Genomic DNA, 16334 nt, shown 5'->3' on the forward strand with positions numbered 1-16334 from the left:
TCTATTCTACTCTATTCTGTTCTACTCTACTCTATTCTGTTCTATTCTACTCTATTCTGTTCTACTCTACTCTATTCTGTTCTACTCTATTCTACTCTATTCTACTCTACTCTACTCTACTCTATTCTATTCTACTCTATTCTGTTCTATTCTACTCTATTCTATTCTACTCTATTCTGTTCTATTCTACTCTATTCTGTTCTATTCTACTCTATTCTGTTCTACTCTACTCTATTCTGTTCTATTCTACTCTATTCTGTTCTACTCTACTCTATTCTGTTCTATTCTACTCTATTCTGTTCTACTCTACTCTATTCTGTTCTACTCTATTCTACTCTATTCTACTCTACTCTACTCTACTCTATTCTATTCTACTCTATTCTGTTCTATTCTACTCTACTCTATTCTATTCTACTCTATTCTGTTCTATTCTACTCTATTCTGTTCTATTCTACTCTACTCTATTCTACTCTACTCTATTCTATTCTATTCTATTCTACTCTATTCTGTTCTATTCTACTCTACTCTATTCTATTCTACTCTACTCTGTTCTATTCTACTCTATTCTTCTATTTTCATCTCATCTGCTCTGCTCTGCTCTATTCTACTCTACTCTACTCTGCTCTGCTCTATTCTACTCTATTCTATTCTACTCCTCTCCTCTCCTCTCCTCTCCTCTCCTCTCTACCACCTCACTCCATTCCTCTCTTCTCCACTCCACTCCTATCTTATCCTCTCCACTCCACTCCTATCTTCTCCTCTCCATTCCTCTCTACCACCCCTCTCCTCTCCACTTCTCTCTACTCCTATTCTCTCCTCTCTTCTCCTCTCCACTCCTATCTACCACCTCTCTCCACTCCTCTCTTCTCCACTCCACTCCTATCTTATCCTCTCCACTCCACTCCTATCTTCTCCTCTCCACTCCTCTCTACCATCCCTCTCCTCTCCACTCCTCTCCTCTCCTCTCCACTCCTCTCCACTCCTCTCTTCTCCACTCCACTCCTATCTTATCCTCTCCACTCCACTCCTATCTTCTCCTCTCCACTCCTCTCTACCATCCCTCTCCTCTCCACTCCTCTCCTCTCCTCTCCACTCCTCTCCACTCTTCTCCTCTCCACTCCTCTCCTCTCCTCTCCACTCCTCTCCACTCCTCTCCTCTCCACTTCACTCCTCTCTACTCTGACCACATCTGCTACACTATAACCTGACCTGAAGTAATACATAACAGCCTTTAATACAGCTCCAAGCTACTTTTTGAATGAAGGGAAGTTGTGTATGTGTGCAGGTGTATTCACAGGTTATTACTGAGTTTGGTGGTGTACTTTAGCTCACCTGAGTACCTGCCTTCAAGCCAGTAGCAGAGGAGCTCAGGTCACTGAGTTGAAACAAAAAGGATCTTACAGTCTAAATTGAATAAACAATGTAGCTTCTAATACCCAAAGGCCCTGTAGTTATGTGTTGTGATGGAGACAGAAGGAAGAGAAAAGTACTACTCTTTTAGGGAAGATGTGTTGCTGAAACGAGAGAGTGAAATAAAAAGTACTACTCTTTTAGGGAAGATGTGTTGCTGAAACGAGAGAGTGAAATAAAAAGTACTACTCTTTTAGGGAAGATGTGTTGCTGAAACGAGAGAGTGAGGAGAATTGGAAAATATATTTGCTTTCTTTCAGAGGTTGTTTGTGTGGACGTCTGGGGGACTCAATGAAAGTGAATGGACACTTCTGTGTTGTAAGGATTCATAGGTATTTCTCTCCTGCTAGCCAGATATATCAATACAGACTGAAGGGATGAGATGGATCTCCTGCTAGCCAGATATATCAATACAGACTGAAGGGATGAGATGGATCTCCTGCTAGCCAGATATATCAATACAGACTGAAGGGATGAGATGGATCTCCTGCTAGCCAGATATATCAATACAGACTGAAGGGATGAGATGGATCTCCTGCTAGCCAGATATATCAATACAGACTGAAGGGATGAGATGGATCTCCTGCTAGCCAGATATATCAATACAGACTGAAGGGATGAGATGGATCTCCTGCTAGCCAGATATATCAATACAGACTGAAGGGATGAGATGGATCTCCTGCTAGCCAGATATATCAATACAGACTGAAGGGATGAGATGGATCTCCTGCTAGCCAGATATATCAATACAGACTGAAGGGATGAGATGGATCTCCTGCTAGCCAGATATATCAATACAGACTGAAGGGATGAGATGGATCTCCTGCTAGCCAGATATATCAATACAGACTGAAGGGATGAGATGGATCTCCTGCTAGCCAGATATATCAATACAGACTGAAGGGATGAGATGGATCTCCTGCTAGCCAGATATATCAATACAGACTGAAGGGATGAGATGGATCTCCTGCTAGCCAGATATATCAATACAGACTGAAGGGATGAGATGGAGAGACGGGGGGAAGGGAAGGAGGAGTGTGGTGCTGTTGGTGAACAACATAGCTGAGCCGTCTCTCTCTCTCTCTCTCTCTCTCTTTCTTTTTGTCTTTCTTTTTCTCTCTCTCTCTCTCTCTCTCTCTCTCTCTCTCTCTCTCTCTCTCTCTCGCTCTTTCTCTCTGTGATAATATGAAGACAAATGAAGAATTGGGCGGAGAATAAGAGAAAGTAATATCAGTTTGGACAGGAAAGAATACCACGATTGATACCTCACTCCCCTCAACTCCACGAAAAACAAAGCTCTGGTAAAATGTAAAAGGAAAGGAGCGAGGGAGAGAGGGTGGAGAGTGGACATCCTTTATCAAACCCTGGGCAACTCTCTGACTGCTCAGCTCACACAAACAACCTCCTTCATCAATAACGACTCTGACTGCTCAGCTCACACAAACACACTCCTACATCAATAACAATTTGATTTGCTACCTCTATAAGACATTGAATAGAATTACCTAGCAAGCTGCGCCCACTGTGCAGTCTCTTATAGGTCCTCTTGTAAGAGCCATGCAGGTTCTAGTGATGAATTATACTGCTAAACATATAGGGGCTTTGTAGTTCCATGTAGATCCCGTTTGAGAGCAATGTTTATAAAGAGAGTCATCGATTGAACCCTTTTTGGTTCAATATAGTACCATCTCTTCTAGCAGTGCCATGTGTCCTATGGTGACAGGACAAATAAAATGCCATGGAATGTGTTGGTCCTTATGTCTTAGAGCAGGGGTGGGCAGCTCCAGTCCTCCAGGGCCTGATTGGTGTCACACTTTTTCTCCGTCCCTAGAAAACACAGCTGATTAATCAACTTGCATTCTAAACGGAGGATCATGATTAGGTGATTATTGGAGTCAGGTGTGTTAGCGGGAGCGAAAACTGTGACACCAATCAAGCCCTCGAGGACTGGAATTGCCCACCCCTACTTAGAGCAGGGGCATCTAGCTACCTCACAGTGTTCCGTTTATCTAACTACCAGTGTTAACGTTGATACAGTATAACTGACTACGAGTATGATAATATGCGGCTGTCAACAATTACAATGTAACTACCAAGTGAATGTATTTAATCTACTGTGTCTAGACCACGTTTCCCAACCTGTGTCCTGGGGACCACAAGGGGGCATGTTTTGGTTTATGCCCTAGAACTACACAGCTGATTCTAATATTCAACTCATCATAAAGCTTTGATTATTTGAATCAGCTGTGTAGTGCTAGGGCACCAAAACGTGCCCCCCTTAGGGTCCCCAGAACCCAGTTTGGGAAACGCTGGTCTAGGCTAATCATATTCATCATATTAAGTAACAACTGACCTGTTTCTATTGCTTTAATGGTTTTCCCTGTTTGATTTGATATGCTTCAATGTTCTGTCTGTTTTATTTGATATGCTTCAATGTCCTGTCTGTTTATTTGAAATGCTTCAATGTTCTGTCTGTTTGATTTGATATGCTTCAATGTCCTGTCTGTTTGATTTGATATGCTTCAATGTCCTGTCTGTTTGATTTGATATGCTTCAATGTCCTGTCTGTTTATTTGATATGCTTCAATGTTCTGTCTGTTTATTTGATATGCTTCAATGTTCTGTCTGTTTATTTGATATGCTTCAATGTTCTGTCTGTTGATTTGATATGCTTCAATGTTCTATCTGTTTGATTTGATATGCTTCAATGTTCTGTCTGTTTATTTGATATGCTTCAATGTCCTGTCTGTTTTATTTGATATGCTTCAATGTTCTGTCTGTTGATTTGATATGCTTCAATCTTCTGTCTGTTTGATTTGATATGCTTCAATGTTCTGTCTGTTGATTTGATATGCTTCAATGTCCTGTCTGTTTGATTTGATATGCTTCAATGTTCTGTCTGTTTATTTGATATGCTTCAATGTCCTGTCTGTTTTATTTGATATGCTTCAATGTTCTGTCTGTTGATTTGATATGCTTCAATGTCCTGTCTGTTTGATTTGATATGCTTCAATGTTCTGTCTGTTTATTTGATATGCTTCAATGTCCTGTCTGTTTTATTTGATATGCTTCAATGTTCTGTCTGTTGATTTGATATGTTTCAATGTCCTGTCTGTTTGATTTGATATGCTTCAATGTTCTGTCTGTTTTATTTGATATGCTTCAATGTTCTGTCTGTTGATTTGATATGCTTCAATGTCCTGTCTGTTTGATTTGATATGCTTCAATGTTCTGTCTGTTGATTTGATATGCTTCAATGTTCTGTCTGTTGATTTGATATGCTTCAATGTCCTGTCTGTTTGATTTGATATGCTTCAATGTCCTGTCTGTTTGATTTGATATGCTTCAATGTTCTGTCTGTTGATTTGATATGCTTCAATGTTCTGTCTGTTTTATTTGATATGCTTCAATGTCCTGTCTGTTTTATTTGATATGCTTCAATGTTCTGTCTGTTTTATTTGATATGCTTCAATGTTCTGTCTGTTGATTTGATATGCTTCAATGTCCTGTCTGTTTGATTTGATATGCTTCAATGTTCTGTCTGTTGATTTGATATGCTTCAATGTCCTGTCTGTTGATTTGATATGCTTCAAAGTCCTGTCTGTTTGATTTGATATGCTTCAATGTTCTGTCTGTTTATTTGATATAATTCAATGTCCTGTCTGTTTATTTGATATGCTTCAAAGTGGTTCTAATCAAAATGCAGCTTCTTCTTTACTAATAATTATTTGTTGGGGAAATCAAGAGGAAAATGTTTGTCTCTTGGGGTAAATCAGAAAGAAATTCAACAACTTTTTAATTCTGCCGTTGTTGACTTGTGCCTCCTCTCCTCCACGCGGCTGGGGAGAGAGAGAGAGAGAGGGAGAGAGGGAGGGAGAGAGAGAGTGAGGGAGAGAGGTAGGTAGTTAGAGAGGGAGGGAGAGAGGGAGGGAGAGAGAGGGAGAGAATGAGGGAGAGAGTGAGGGAGGGAGAGAGGGAGTTTGGGCTAATATTTTCTCATTATGTCTGTCATCCTCCACTGGAGAGCATCTCTCCTCTGGAATATCCAATTTGACTTCCTCTCAAATGTGCCAAAATGAAGAGTTTATGAAGAAAAATAACCCCTCTGCTGGATTCACACTCTCTTCTTGACTCATGGATTTGATATGACTTGGGGCTATGATCTGTCAAACTATTGAAGTACATCCATAGACATAGATCCATGGATACAGGTTCCAAATGATGTTCATTGTGGGGATGGGGGATTAGGGGGTTTGTAGATGTTCTTACATAACTTTGTCACTGTTTGATGTTATCATTATTGGGTCATCTTTGCCATTTATTTAATTTTTTTTTGACTTATGTCACTATTTTTATTGACCTCTGTCACTGCGTTTTTAACTTTCATTGTATTTTATAAGATATTATTGGCTTTCTTCCCATACACATGTACCATATTCAAGATTTATAAATCCATCGTGCTTGTTTTACGTTGACATTTATTTGGCCAGTTTGGCATATTACGATTGTGTATTACACCTTGCCATACATCTTGGGTTTGTTCATTGTTTTGTTTTGTTTTATCTAATGTATTCGATGCACTAAGCATTTGCACCTGCTATTTCAGAGAGTAAAAAACACATAAAAGCTAATAAAAGGAATACAGTCAGTAGCCAGTAGGTATGAATGCATTGATTGTATTGTAAAGCCATGAGGCAGGTGTGGATGCTTAGTGAATCAGCCACTAAGTACAGTCTACAGTTCCCTTTCCAGCATCTAGGCAGTTTCTTAATCACTGTCATTTACACAGCACTGTCCCCCTGGCTCTCTGTGCTGCTTTCTGTTGGTCAATGAAGCTGGGAAACACAATGCTGCTTGTCAATATATCTGATGGATGTCGGTCCCCTCAGTGGAGCTATACTTCATGTCCTCTTCATTTCCCATGGGCCTATGCAGTGGTTTGATGTTTTAAAGGTGAAATCTGGGATTTGTACAGCAATTTTTTTTTTTTACTTTTAAATTAATAATATATAGCCATTGATTCCTAAAGAATATAAGTTATGAATGCCTCATGAGCTTAGTAGAACTGTCTTACACCGTCACTGTAATTGTAAACAAACACTGTATAGCTTCAAAATGTGGTTAAAACGATAATTTTGATCTCCTGGATGGTCAGTTCTTGCATCCATAGCTCCGTCTATGAATTTAAGAGTGGTTACATTTATTCAGCCACATCTCTCAGCTGTTATACCAACAAAAGTGGTGGGGCTGGAGCGGCCGCTTTGTTGTTGTTTGAATTACGGACTACAGCTTTAAGGTACAGTGCTATTCTTTCTCATGGAATGCTACAGTATGCCAGCTCCCTGAGTGAGGGTTGGAGGCGCCGTGCGTGTTTGAAAGGAGACTCATGATAGTCTGCTCTGTGTGGAATGTCTCTCACCAGGAATCCATTTTAGGAAATTCACAAGCCTTTTCTCTCTGAGATGTTCTCTGTCTTGTAAACAGCAGCAGCAGAACATTTCACAGTTTCCCCTTTGTGCTTGGCTGGACTGCAGTGTACACACTGCTTAATACTTCTCTCAGTCAGTGTTTCTGATGGCTTCCCAACTCTGGACCTGAGACTCAGTTACTTTAAGGTGCATTTTGGGGGGAAATGGGGTGCGTCCCAAATGGCATCCTATTCCCTATATAGTGCACCACTTTTGACCAGAGCACTATCAAATGTAGTTCACTATATAGGGAATATGGGTGCCATTTTGGAGGCAGACCCTGTCTCCCTCCCTCCCTCCCTCCAACCAACCAACCAACCAACCAACCAACCAGCTCTCATGTTCTGGGGCTCAATTACTTTAAGATGCCTTTTGGATAAAGCCCTCCTCTAGCTCCTCAGCCCCTCTCACCTTTTGATATTGTTTGTGATCTACATTTGCTATTGCAGTGCTGTTGTTCTGTAGACTAGTTCTCCTATTCTCTCCAGTGCTTGTCATATTATCAACCTGTCTGCATGGAGAGATGACAGTTGCATTTGTGTACTGTAAGTGTTTGTGAATTTGAATGAGAAAAGAGTACAAAAGGACACTAACTCGCTTGCCAGACTCGGGAATATGCTTTCATTTCTCTGGCCTGCTGCATAATGTGCATGAGCTTGTTTTTACTGTGTTAAGAATGGTCTGTTCAGAATGTAAAATGTAATAATGTATTCAGTATATGTCTAGTTATTCGTTCCCCATCCCTTTGAAAGGACTTGAGGTAGACAGGGTTTGAGGGTGTAAGTGGTTGGATGGCTTTTAGTTAGTTAAGGAGTTAGAATTGCTTGTTCAATTCATTACATTACATTACCTTTTTAAAGTGTGATGTGAAATTCCAGGCAGTGGAAGAAGCTACAGTACCACTTATAGAGGCATTTACAGAACCACTTCTTCTAAACGGACCAAACGCTTTTCATGAAATACTGACAGGAGGTTCAGGAAGTCAACTTCATTCCTTTCAATAAGGTTTCATGCTGATGCTTCTCAGAGCAAGCTTCTTCGTCAGAGCACTTGCCATCAGTTTGTTGATATTAAATGATTGTTTCTCTCTTCCTATTTCTCTATTAGGAACGTCATTGATCACACAGTGAACACCTTGTGTTGTTGATCCTCCTTCAGGAGAATCTCTGTTTGACTCCTGACTTTGACCCTTTTTGATTAAAACTGCGTTTGCATTCCAAATGGCATCCTATTCCTTTTATAGTGCACTACTGTTGGCCATAGGGCTCTGGTCAAAACTAGTGTTCTACTGTTGACCATAGGACTCTGGTCAAAACTAGTGTTCTACTGTTGGCCATAGGACTCTGGTCAAAACTAGTGTTCTACTGTTGGCCATAGGACTCTGGTCAAAACTAGTGTTCTACTGTTGGCCATAGGACTCTGGTCAAAACTAGTGTTCTACTGTTGGCCATAGGACTCTGGTCAAAACTAGTGTTCTACTGTTGGCCATAGGACTCTGGTCAAAACTAGTGTTCTACTGTTGGCCATAGGGCTCTGGTCAAAACTAGTGTTCTACTGTTGGCCATAGGGCTCTGGTCAAAACTAGTGTTCTACTGTTGGCCATAGGGCTCTGGTCAAAACTAGTGTTCTACTGTTGGCCATAGGACTCTGGTCAAAACTAGTGTTCTACTTCTGGGAATACGGTGCCATCTGGGATGCAGACAGCATCTTTGCTCTGTTTTGAATTCTTCAGAGACTCTCGCTTGCAGTCAGGCAGGCAGCTCTCTTGCTGTCAGAAAGAGCCATGTCACCCCATGATGCCACACACTTCCAACACAACACAACACACACACACTTCCAACACACACACACCTCCAACACACACACACCTCCGACACACACACAGATCCAACACACACACACTTCCGACACACACACACATCCAACACACACACACTTCCGACACACACACACATCCAACACACACACACTTCCGACACACACACATCCAACACACACACACACTTCCAACACACACACACACATCCAACACACACACTTCTAACACACACACACACATCCAACACACACACACTTCCAACACACACACACACACATCCAACACACACACTTCCAACACACACACACACACATCCAACACACACACACTTCCAACACACACACACACACATCCAACACAGCCTCCATTGGCTCGGTGTGATGATGCATGTTTTGACAGCATGCCAGAAGACAGATGTTGTATCTCAAATGGCACCCTATTCACTATATAGTGCACTACTTTTGACCAGGACTCATAGGGCTCTCGTCAGAAATAGTGCACTATGTAGGAGAATAGGGTGTCATTTGGGATTTAGGGAGTGTGTTATTATTTAATGACCTGGGATTTCTTTCTGAGCAACATATTTCTACATAAACTGCAACTGCTGTAGTAGTGGATACACCTCACATTAACAGTTACAGTAACTACCGTAGTAGTGGATACACCTCACATTAACAGTTACAGTAACTACCGTAGTAGTGGATACACCTCACATGAACAGTTACAGTAACTACCGTAGTAGTGGTTACACCTCACATTAACAGTTACAGTAACTACCGTAGTAGTGGTTACACCTCACATTAACAGTTACAGTAACTACCGTAGTAGTGGATACACCTCACATGAACAGTTACAGTAACTACCGTAGTAGTGGATACACCTCACATTAACAGTTACAGTAACTACCGTAGTAGTGGATACATCTCACATGAACAGTTACAGTAACTACCGTAGTAGTGGATACACCTCACATGAACAGTTACAGTAACTACCGTAGTAGTGGATACACCTCACATGAACAGTTACAGTAACTACAGTAGTAGTGGATACACCTCACATGAACAGTTACAGTAACTACCGTAGTAGTGGATACACCTCACATTAACAGTTACAGTAACTACCGTAGTAGTGGATACACCTCACATGAACAGTTACAGTAACTACCGTAGTAGTGGATACACCTCACATGAACAGTTACAGTAACTACCGTAGTAGTGGATACACCTCACATGAACAGTTACAGTAACTACCGTAGTAGTGGATACACCTCACATGAACAGTTACAGTAACTACCGTAGTAGTGGATACACCTCACATGAACAGTTACAGTAACTACCGTAGTAGTGGATACACCTCACATGAACAGTTACAGTAACTACCGTAGTAGTGGATACACCTCACATTAACAGTTACAGTAACTACCGTAGTAGTGGATACACCTCACATGAACAGTTACAGTAACTACCGTAGTAGTGGATACACCTCACATGAACAGTTACAGTAACTACCGTAGTAGTGGATACACCTCACATGAACAGTTACAGTACTCAGATCTCCTTACATCAGTTGCCTTGATGAAATAGGCCATTGGTCTTCCTGGAAACCACATAGAGAGGAGTTGAAGGCCGTCCACAGTGTTGAGACTATTGTGTTGCTGTGATGTTGACAGGGACAGTACAGTATTGAGAGAGAGAAGCAGCGCTGTTGGTACCAGATGTACACTAGAATATTCAGGCTGCGTAGAGTGGACATGAGATGACTTATTCTTCACTTCATCCTAAACCACTCATCACAAATTCTTTATGCATAAACACCATGGGATTCATCTACCTCTGGTCTTGTTTTCCAATACCCTGGTCCCAGATCTGTCCATCTCGTTGTATAGCCAACTGGCATGGTGCTATGTTTGGCATGACAATGACCATAACAGTTGGCAAGGCAACATAAACTGATCTGGAACCAGGCTACCTGTTGCCATCCTATGGCTGGGAGTCCAGTCCAGTCTGCTGTCTTTGGCTGGGAGTCCAGTCCAGTCTGGTCATTGTCTTGTGTTTCTTTCCAGGGTACAGAGGTCAGAAAGGAGAGAGGGGTCAGCTAGGTCTGGGGATACCAGGAGCTCCAGGTCTGGCAGGTCCACCAGGTAACAGCTAGACACCACACACACACACACACACACACACACACACACACACACACACACACACACACACACACACACACACACACACACACACACACACACACACACACCCACACTGCACACTGCTTTGAAGAAGTGGTGAAATTATGCTAAGCCCTATAGCCATTGAAGAGCAAGAAGGAAAATGGAATGTAAACCTGCAGCAACCATTACATCATTGTGTTTAGTATGAAGTTATTTAATATTTACACATGGAACTGATGCTTTATGAAAGGGGAAAATACCAGTATACCATCATCGTGTTTAGTATAAAGTTATTTAATATTTACACATCGAACTGATGCTTTATGAAAGGGGAAAATACCAGTATACCATCATTGTGTTTAGTATAAAGTTATTTAATATTTACACATGGAACTGATGCTTTATGAAAGGGGAAAATACCAGTATACCATCATTGTGTTTGGTATAAAGTTATTTAATATTTACACATGGAACTGATGCTTTATGAAAGGGGAAAATACCAGTATACCATCATTGTGTTTAGTATAAAGTTATTTAATATTTACACATGGAACTGATGCTTTATGAAAGGGGGAAAATACCAGTATACCATCATTGTGTTTAGTATAAAGTTATTTAATATTTACACATGGAACTGATGCTTTATGAAAGGGGAAAATACCAGTATACCATCATTGTGTTTAGTATAAAGTTATTTAATATTTACACATGGAACTGATGCTTTATGAAAGGGAAAATACCAGTATACCATCATCGTGTTTAGTATAAAGTTATTTAATATTTACACATGGAACTGATGCTTTATGAAAGGGGAATATACCAGTATACCATCATTGTGTTTGGTATAAAGTTATTTAATATTTACACATGGAACTGATGCTTTATGAAAGGGGGAAATACCAGTATACCATCATTGTACGGCTTTAGTTGTAGAATCCTACACTTCCGTTGGGTAAAACTTTCTTTCTTGAACCCTCCGTTATAAACCTGTTGTCCTCAGGGCACCATCGAAAATGAGACCATGGTCTCAATGGGCTCCCCTGATTAAATAAAAGTAAAACATTCATTCAAATAAAAAGCTGACTGTTTATAACCTCTGTTATGTCATGCTTATGGCAGCGTTATGTCATGGTTATGACAGTGTTATGTCATGTTTATGGCAGTTATGTCATGGTTATGACAGTTATGTCATGGTTATGACAGTGTCATGTAGCCCTTATGAAGGAGGGTTCAAGTAAAGTGTAACCGCCAGCTCTAACATGGACAACAGTTCATCATGAGGTCCTTTGATGTTTTCCGATTAAAAACATGAGTAATTAGTAAGCCAACAGAACTAATGAGCAGAGCTACTCATAATGACGTGCTCTCTTACACTGAGGTACCAAGCTGACACAAAACAATTAGTATATCATCCCTGATAGGGCGGTTATGAAAGAAACATGCACTTGAATCTCTTATTTCCGTTTTATCAACTCTCTCACTATTCAGCGTGATCTCAGAGAGATTCTTCTCTGCCGGGAGCGAAGCAGCAAAATCTTTCATTCTGATCTTTTTGTGCAGAACATTAACTTTTTATTCTGATCTGTATTGAGGAGGGTTTGTGTGTAAAGTATGCATGAGCGTGGGTGTTTTCATCTCCTTTTAAAGAGTTGCAGTTAGGCACATGAAAGCAGTTTTGTTAGCTGACTAGATAATACTGTTCCCAGTAATACTGTTCCTCTGATAACATCCTGTTTTCCTTCATGGTTTATTTGATTGATTAAACAATCACCCAATGGTTGCGTCCAAATAATCTCTACTTCCTCCTGAAGTTCACTACTCCCCACAAATGTGAAAGTGTTTTTGTCTGCAGGTGAACCTGGAAGCAGTATCCAGGGGCCACCGGGCCCTTCAGGTCCCCAGGGACCTCATGGTAAATGTGATCCCAGTGACTGTCTCCATCCATCCTCTCACTCCAGACGGAACGGCTAGGGGCCCCCTTCAACTGATAGGGGATCCTTCAACGAATAAGGGCCCTCTCAATAGCTAGGACCCAGGGGCCCCTCCACCCATCCAGCCTCCATCTCTCTACAGCAGTCAACCATAGACACAGGAGCCGGGCGTGTGGAGCCTGATCACTCAGACAGCTCATATCAGACAGACAGTATCGTCCTTGTGGTCAGTTTTACATTGAAAACACTCATCCTCTGTTATTGCTTTACATGGGAAAGACTCACAACCAGAAATAGATACAATAACAATGGTGTAGGATGAAATTGCCCATAGATGCTGATCTTGGGTCAGTTTTGCATTTTCCCCACTAATTGTTAAGATTAGCATTGGGGGAGGGGAAGCTGTTCCTAGATCTGTACCAAGTGGAAACTTCACCCTGGAGCGCTCGGCTTTCGGTTTTCTTATGACCATAGAAGCATTGAAATGCAATTATTTGTTACTTTACATTGATGGTTATTCTATTCATTTTAAATGTGTTACAGTCCATTATTATTGTCATTATAGCTATAATGATCATATGAAGTACTGTTTAATTTATTTATTGTTTTCACACAACTCCCCTGCTGTGACCTGATGCATTCCATATTAATTCACATTAAGTCTTTCGAGGCCGTAAATTAATTTGTTTCTTTAAATAATACTGTCAGGAGAAAACATTTTCTAAGTGATTTGAGAATGCTTGTTTATGGGGATAGCTATGCACACGTTTGGTCTCATTTGATATTTTCGTTATGTGTGTGTGAGCTGGTAAACAGGCAGTCTGAAATGTGAGTGTTTGTGTATGACTAATCAATATTCTTAGTGTGAACTGTTTATGCATACCAAAGTGAAGGAGGTTCATTTAACATGAATATATTTATGAATATATATTTCATATATTAATATATATTTCATCAATGAAAGGGATATTTGTGAAACGTATTAGATTGAAGCTAGCTACATGATTTGATCCAGTTACATAACATATTGAATATCTTGTAGTGTAATTCATTACTAGAGCTTTGCTCATGAATTTGATAAAGTTTTGAGAATGCTAAATATTCTGTGTTTCAAAACCTACCAGTCAGATATATTGCATGATACTGTTGTAATTGTAAAGGGATGGTCTTGTATCAAAACAGAATACTGGGTTCTTCTCTCGTCACACCCTACACTCTAGGTACTTTATGTCAGGCGTTACTCACTGAGATCTCTCCACATACTATACACCTCAACATGTAGTGTTCATAACAGACTAATTGAGTAGCCTGCTAGATTGGGTTCTGAGTTCTGATATTATTCAACAGGTAACATCGCCTGACTGTTGCCATATCTCAAGACAACCAGCACAACATGATCAAGGGTAAAACACTAGCTTAATGCCAACTGAATGTAGTTTGTGAAGGCTTGGTCAAGTTGACATTTCTTCCATGTACAGTTTATGTGTAAGTGTGTATATTATGCTAATGTCGTATCACCTCACGTTCACATGAAGTTAGCCGCGAAGACTTCAATGTAGATTTCTTGCAGTCATACATATGGCTAACATGAAGTAGGACAGTTTCCCTTTATCCATGGTCTTGTCTCCAAAGAGGGCAGACAAATACATGTCAAATACTACAGCGATTGATTGAAATTGCCCAGTACAATGAAACCAATAGAATATGGTAGGATTGGAGATGTTGTTACACCGCTGCTCTTTTGGCAACATGGTCTCATTAGAATATGTCCAAAAAATTGTGCCATTTAACCACGTTCTGTGGACGTATTACTAATTTGTCACTAAGTTAGACGTCACTTATGATGACATATTAGCTACTTATATGTCACTATAATGTCTGCTTATGGGGTCAGATTCATGATGTGAGTCAGCTTTTATTGTTTACATGGAGAGTATACAGCTGATTCCTCCATCAGAACTGTGTGTACATCAGTCTACATGGGAGTATACAGCTATTCCTCCATCAGAACTGTGTGTACATCAGTCTACATGGAGAGTATACAGCTGATTCCTCCATCAGAACTGTGTGTACATCAGTCTACATGGGAGTATACAGCTGATTCCTCCATCAGAGCTGTGTGTACATCAGTCTACATGGAGAGTATACAGCTGATTCCTCCATCAGAGCTGTGTGTACATCAGTCTACATGGGAGTATACAGCTGATTCCTCCATTAGAGCTGTGTGTACATCAGTCTACATGGAGAGTATACAGCTGATTCCTCCATCAGAACTGTGTGTACATCAGTCTACATGGGAGTATACAGCTGATTCCTCCATCAGAGCTGTGTGTACATCAGTCTACATGGGAGTATACAGCTGATTCCTCCATCAGAACTGTGTGTACATCAGTCTACATGGGAGTATACAGCTGATTCCTCCATCAGAGCTGTGTGTACATCAGACTACATGGGAGTATACAGCTGATTCCTCCATCAGAGCTGTGTGTACATCAGTCTACATGGGAGTATACAGCTGATTCCTCCATCAGAGCTGTGTGTACATCAGTCTACATGGGTGCTATGTGTATATTTAGATTTTGAAGCCATAAGAGGTGATCTTTCTTATCTAATAACAACACTGCAATATTTTACTTCTGAGTTTTCTTTCTTTTGTTTTCTTGGTGGGTCTTTACTTGAACTCTTATTTTCTGAAAGTGTTTTTATTTTTTATTTTTACCATATCTGTACATTACTGCTCAGATAGGTATTTCTCCCTCAACTCTTCGACCATGTAGCATTGTTTGTCACTGTATACATATATATTATGTTGCTGTGTCTTAGACTGGAGGTTTTTATATTTTATTTGTTGTGTGTCTGATTGGAAAGTAATAAGCTAAGAATCAAGGACATTAATTAAATATCTATGTGTTCTTTCTTCACAAATGTTATCAGAGTGCTCTCTCTGTCACTCAGGCCTCAATTCAATCAAACATGCACTTAGGTGTTTCATTTTGCCCCAGTGACCTAAAACCGTATCTTTTTGTGAAAAGTCACGGTAAAAACAGCCGGGAGACTGTCGTCATAGAGATCGATAAGATGTGTGTTACCAGACATTCAGTAGTTAAACAAAGGTACTATTCAATAACTATATTATTGTCGTCTCCTAAACCCGACCCTAGGCAGTACTGGATACCATGCGTCTGGGAGACTAATACTAATGTAGGTTTGATTGGATATGGACCCTCAAAGGCAATGATAAGTTGGAGAAAGTACGTGGGTGGAGATGACACTTTGTGATGTTTAAAATGTCTCTTTTGCCTTCTTTATCGGTCTAAGACACTGCATCACAGTGCTTGAGGCGTCACTACAGACCCGGGTTTGATCCCAGGCTGTGTCACAGCCGACCGTGACCGGGAGACCCGTGAGGCGGCGCACAATTTGGCCCAGCGTTTTCTCTGACACATTGGTGCGGCTGGCTTCCGGGTTAAGCGAGCACTGTGTCAAGAAGCAGTGCAGCTTGGCCGGGTCGTGTTTCGGAGGACGCATGGCTCTAGACCTTC

General features: G+C 40.7%; 1 protein-coding gene across 1 annotated transcript in view; it reads left to right on the forward strand.

Annotated features, from left to right (window-relative positions):
- The window catches only part of LOC115153630 (collagen alpha-1(XIX) chain), a 130799-nt gene extending 115082 nt beyond the window's left edge, over positions 1-15717 (forward strand). The window contains exons 37-38 of the mRNA XM_029699268.1: positions 10760-10837; positions 12714-15717. Of these exons, the coding sequence (XP_029555128.1) occupies positions 10760-10837; positions 12714-12832 (197 nt within the window). The 3' untranslated portion in view covers positions 12833-15717. The remainder of the gene's footprint in view (positions 1-10759; positions 10838-12713) is intronic.
- Positions 15718-16334: the final 617 nt, after the last annotated feature.

The sequence above is a fragment of the Salmo trutta genome, chromosome 18, assembly GCF_901001165.1.
Source record: "Salmo trutta chromosome 18, fSalTru1.1, whole genome shotgun sequence".
NCBI classification, from domain to species: Eukaryota; Metazoa; Chordata; class Actinopteri; order Salmoniformes; family Salmonidae; genus Salmo; species Salmo trutta.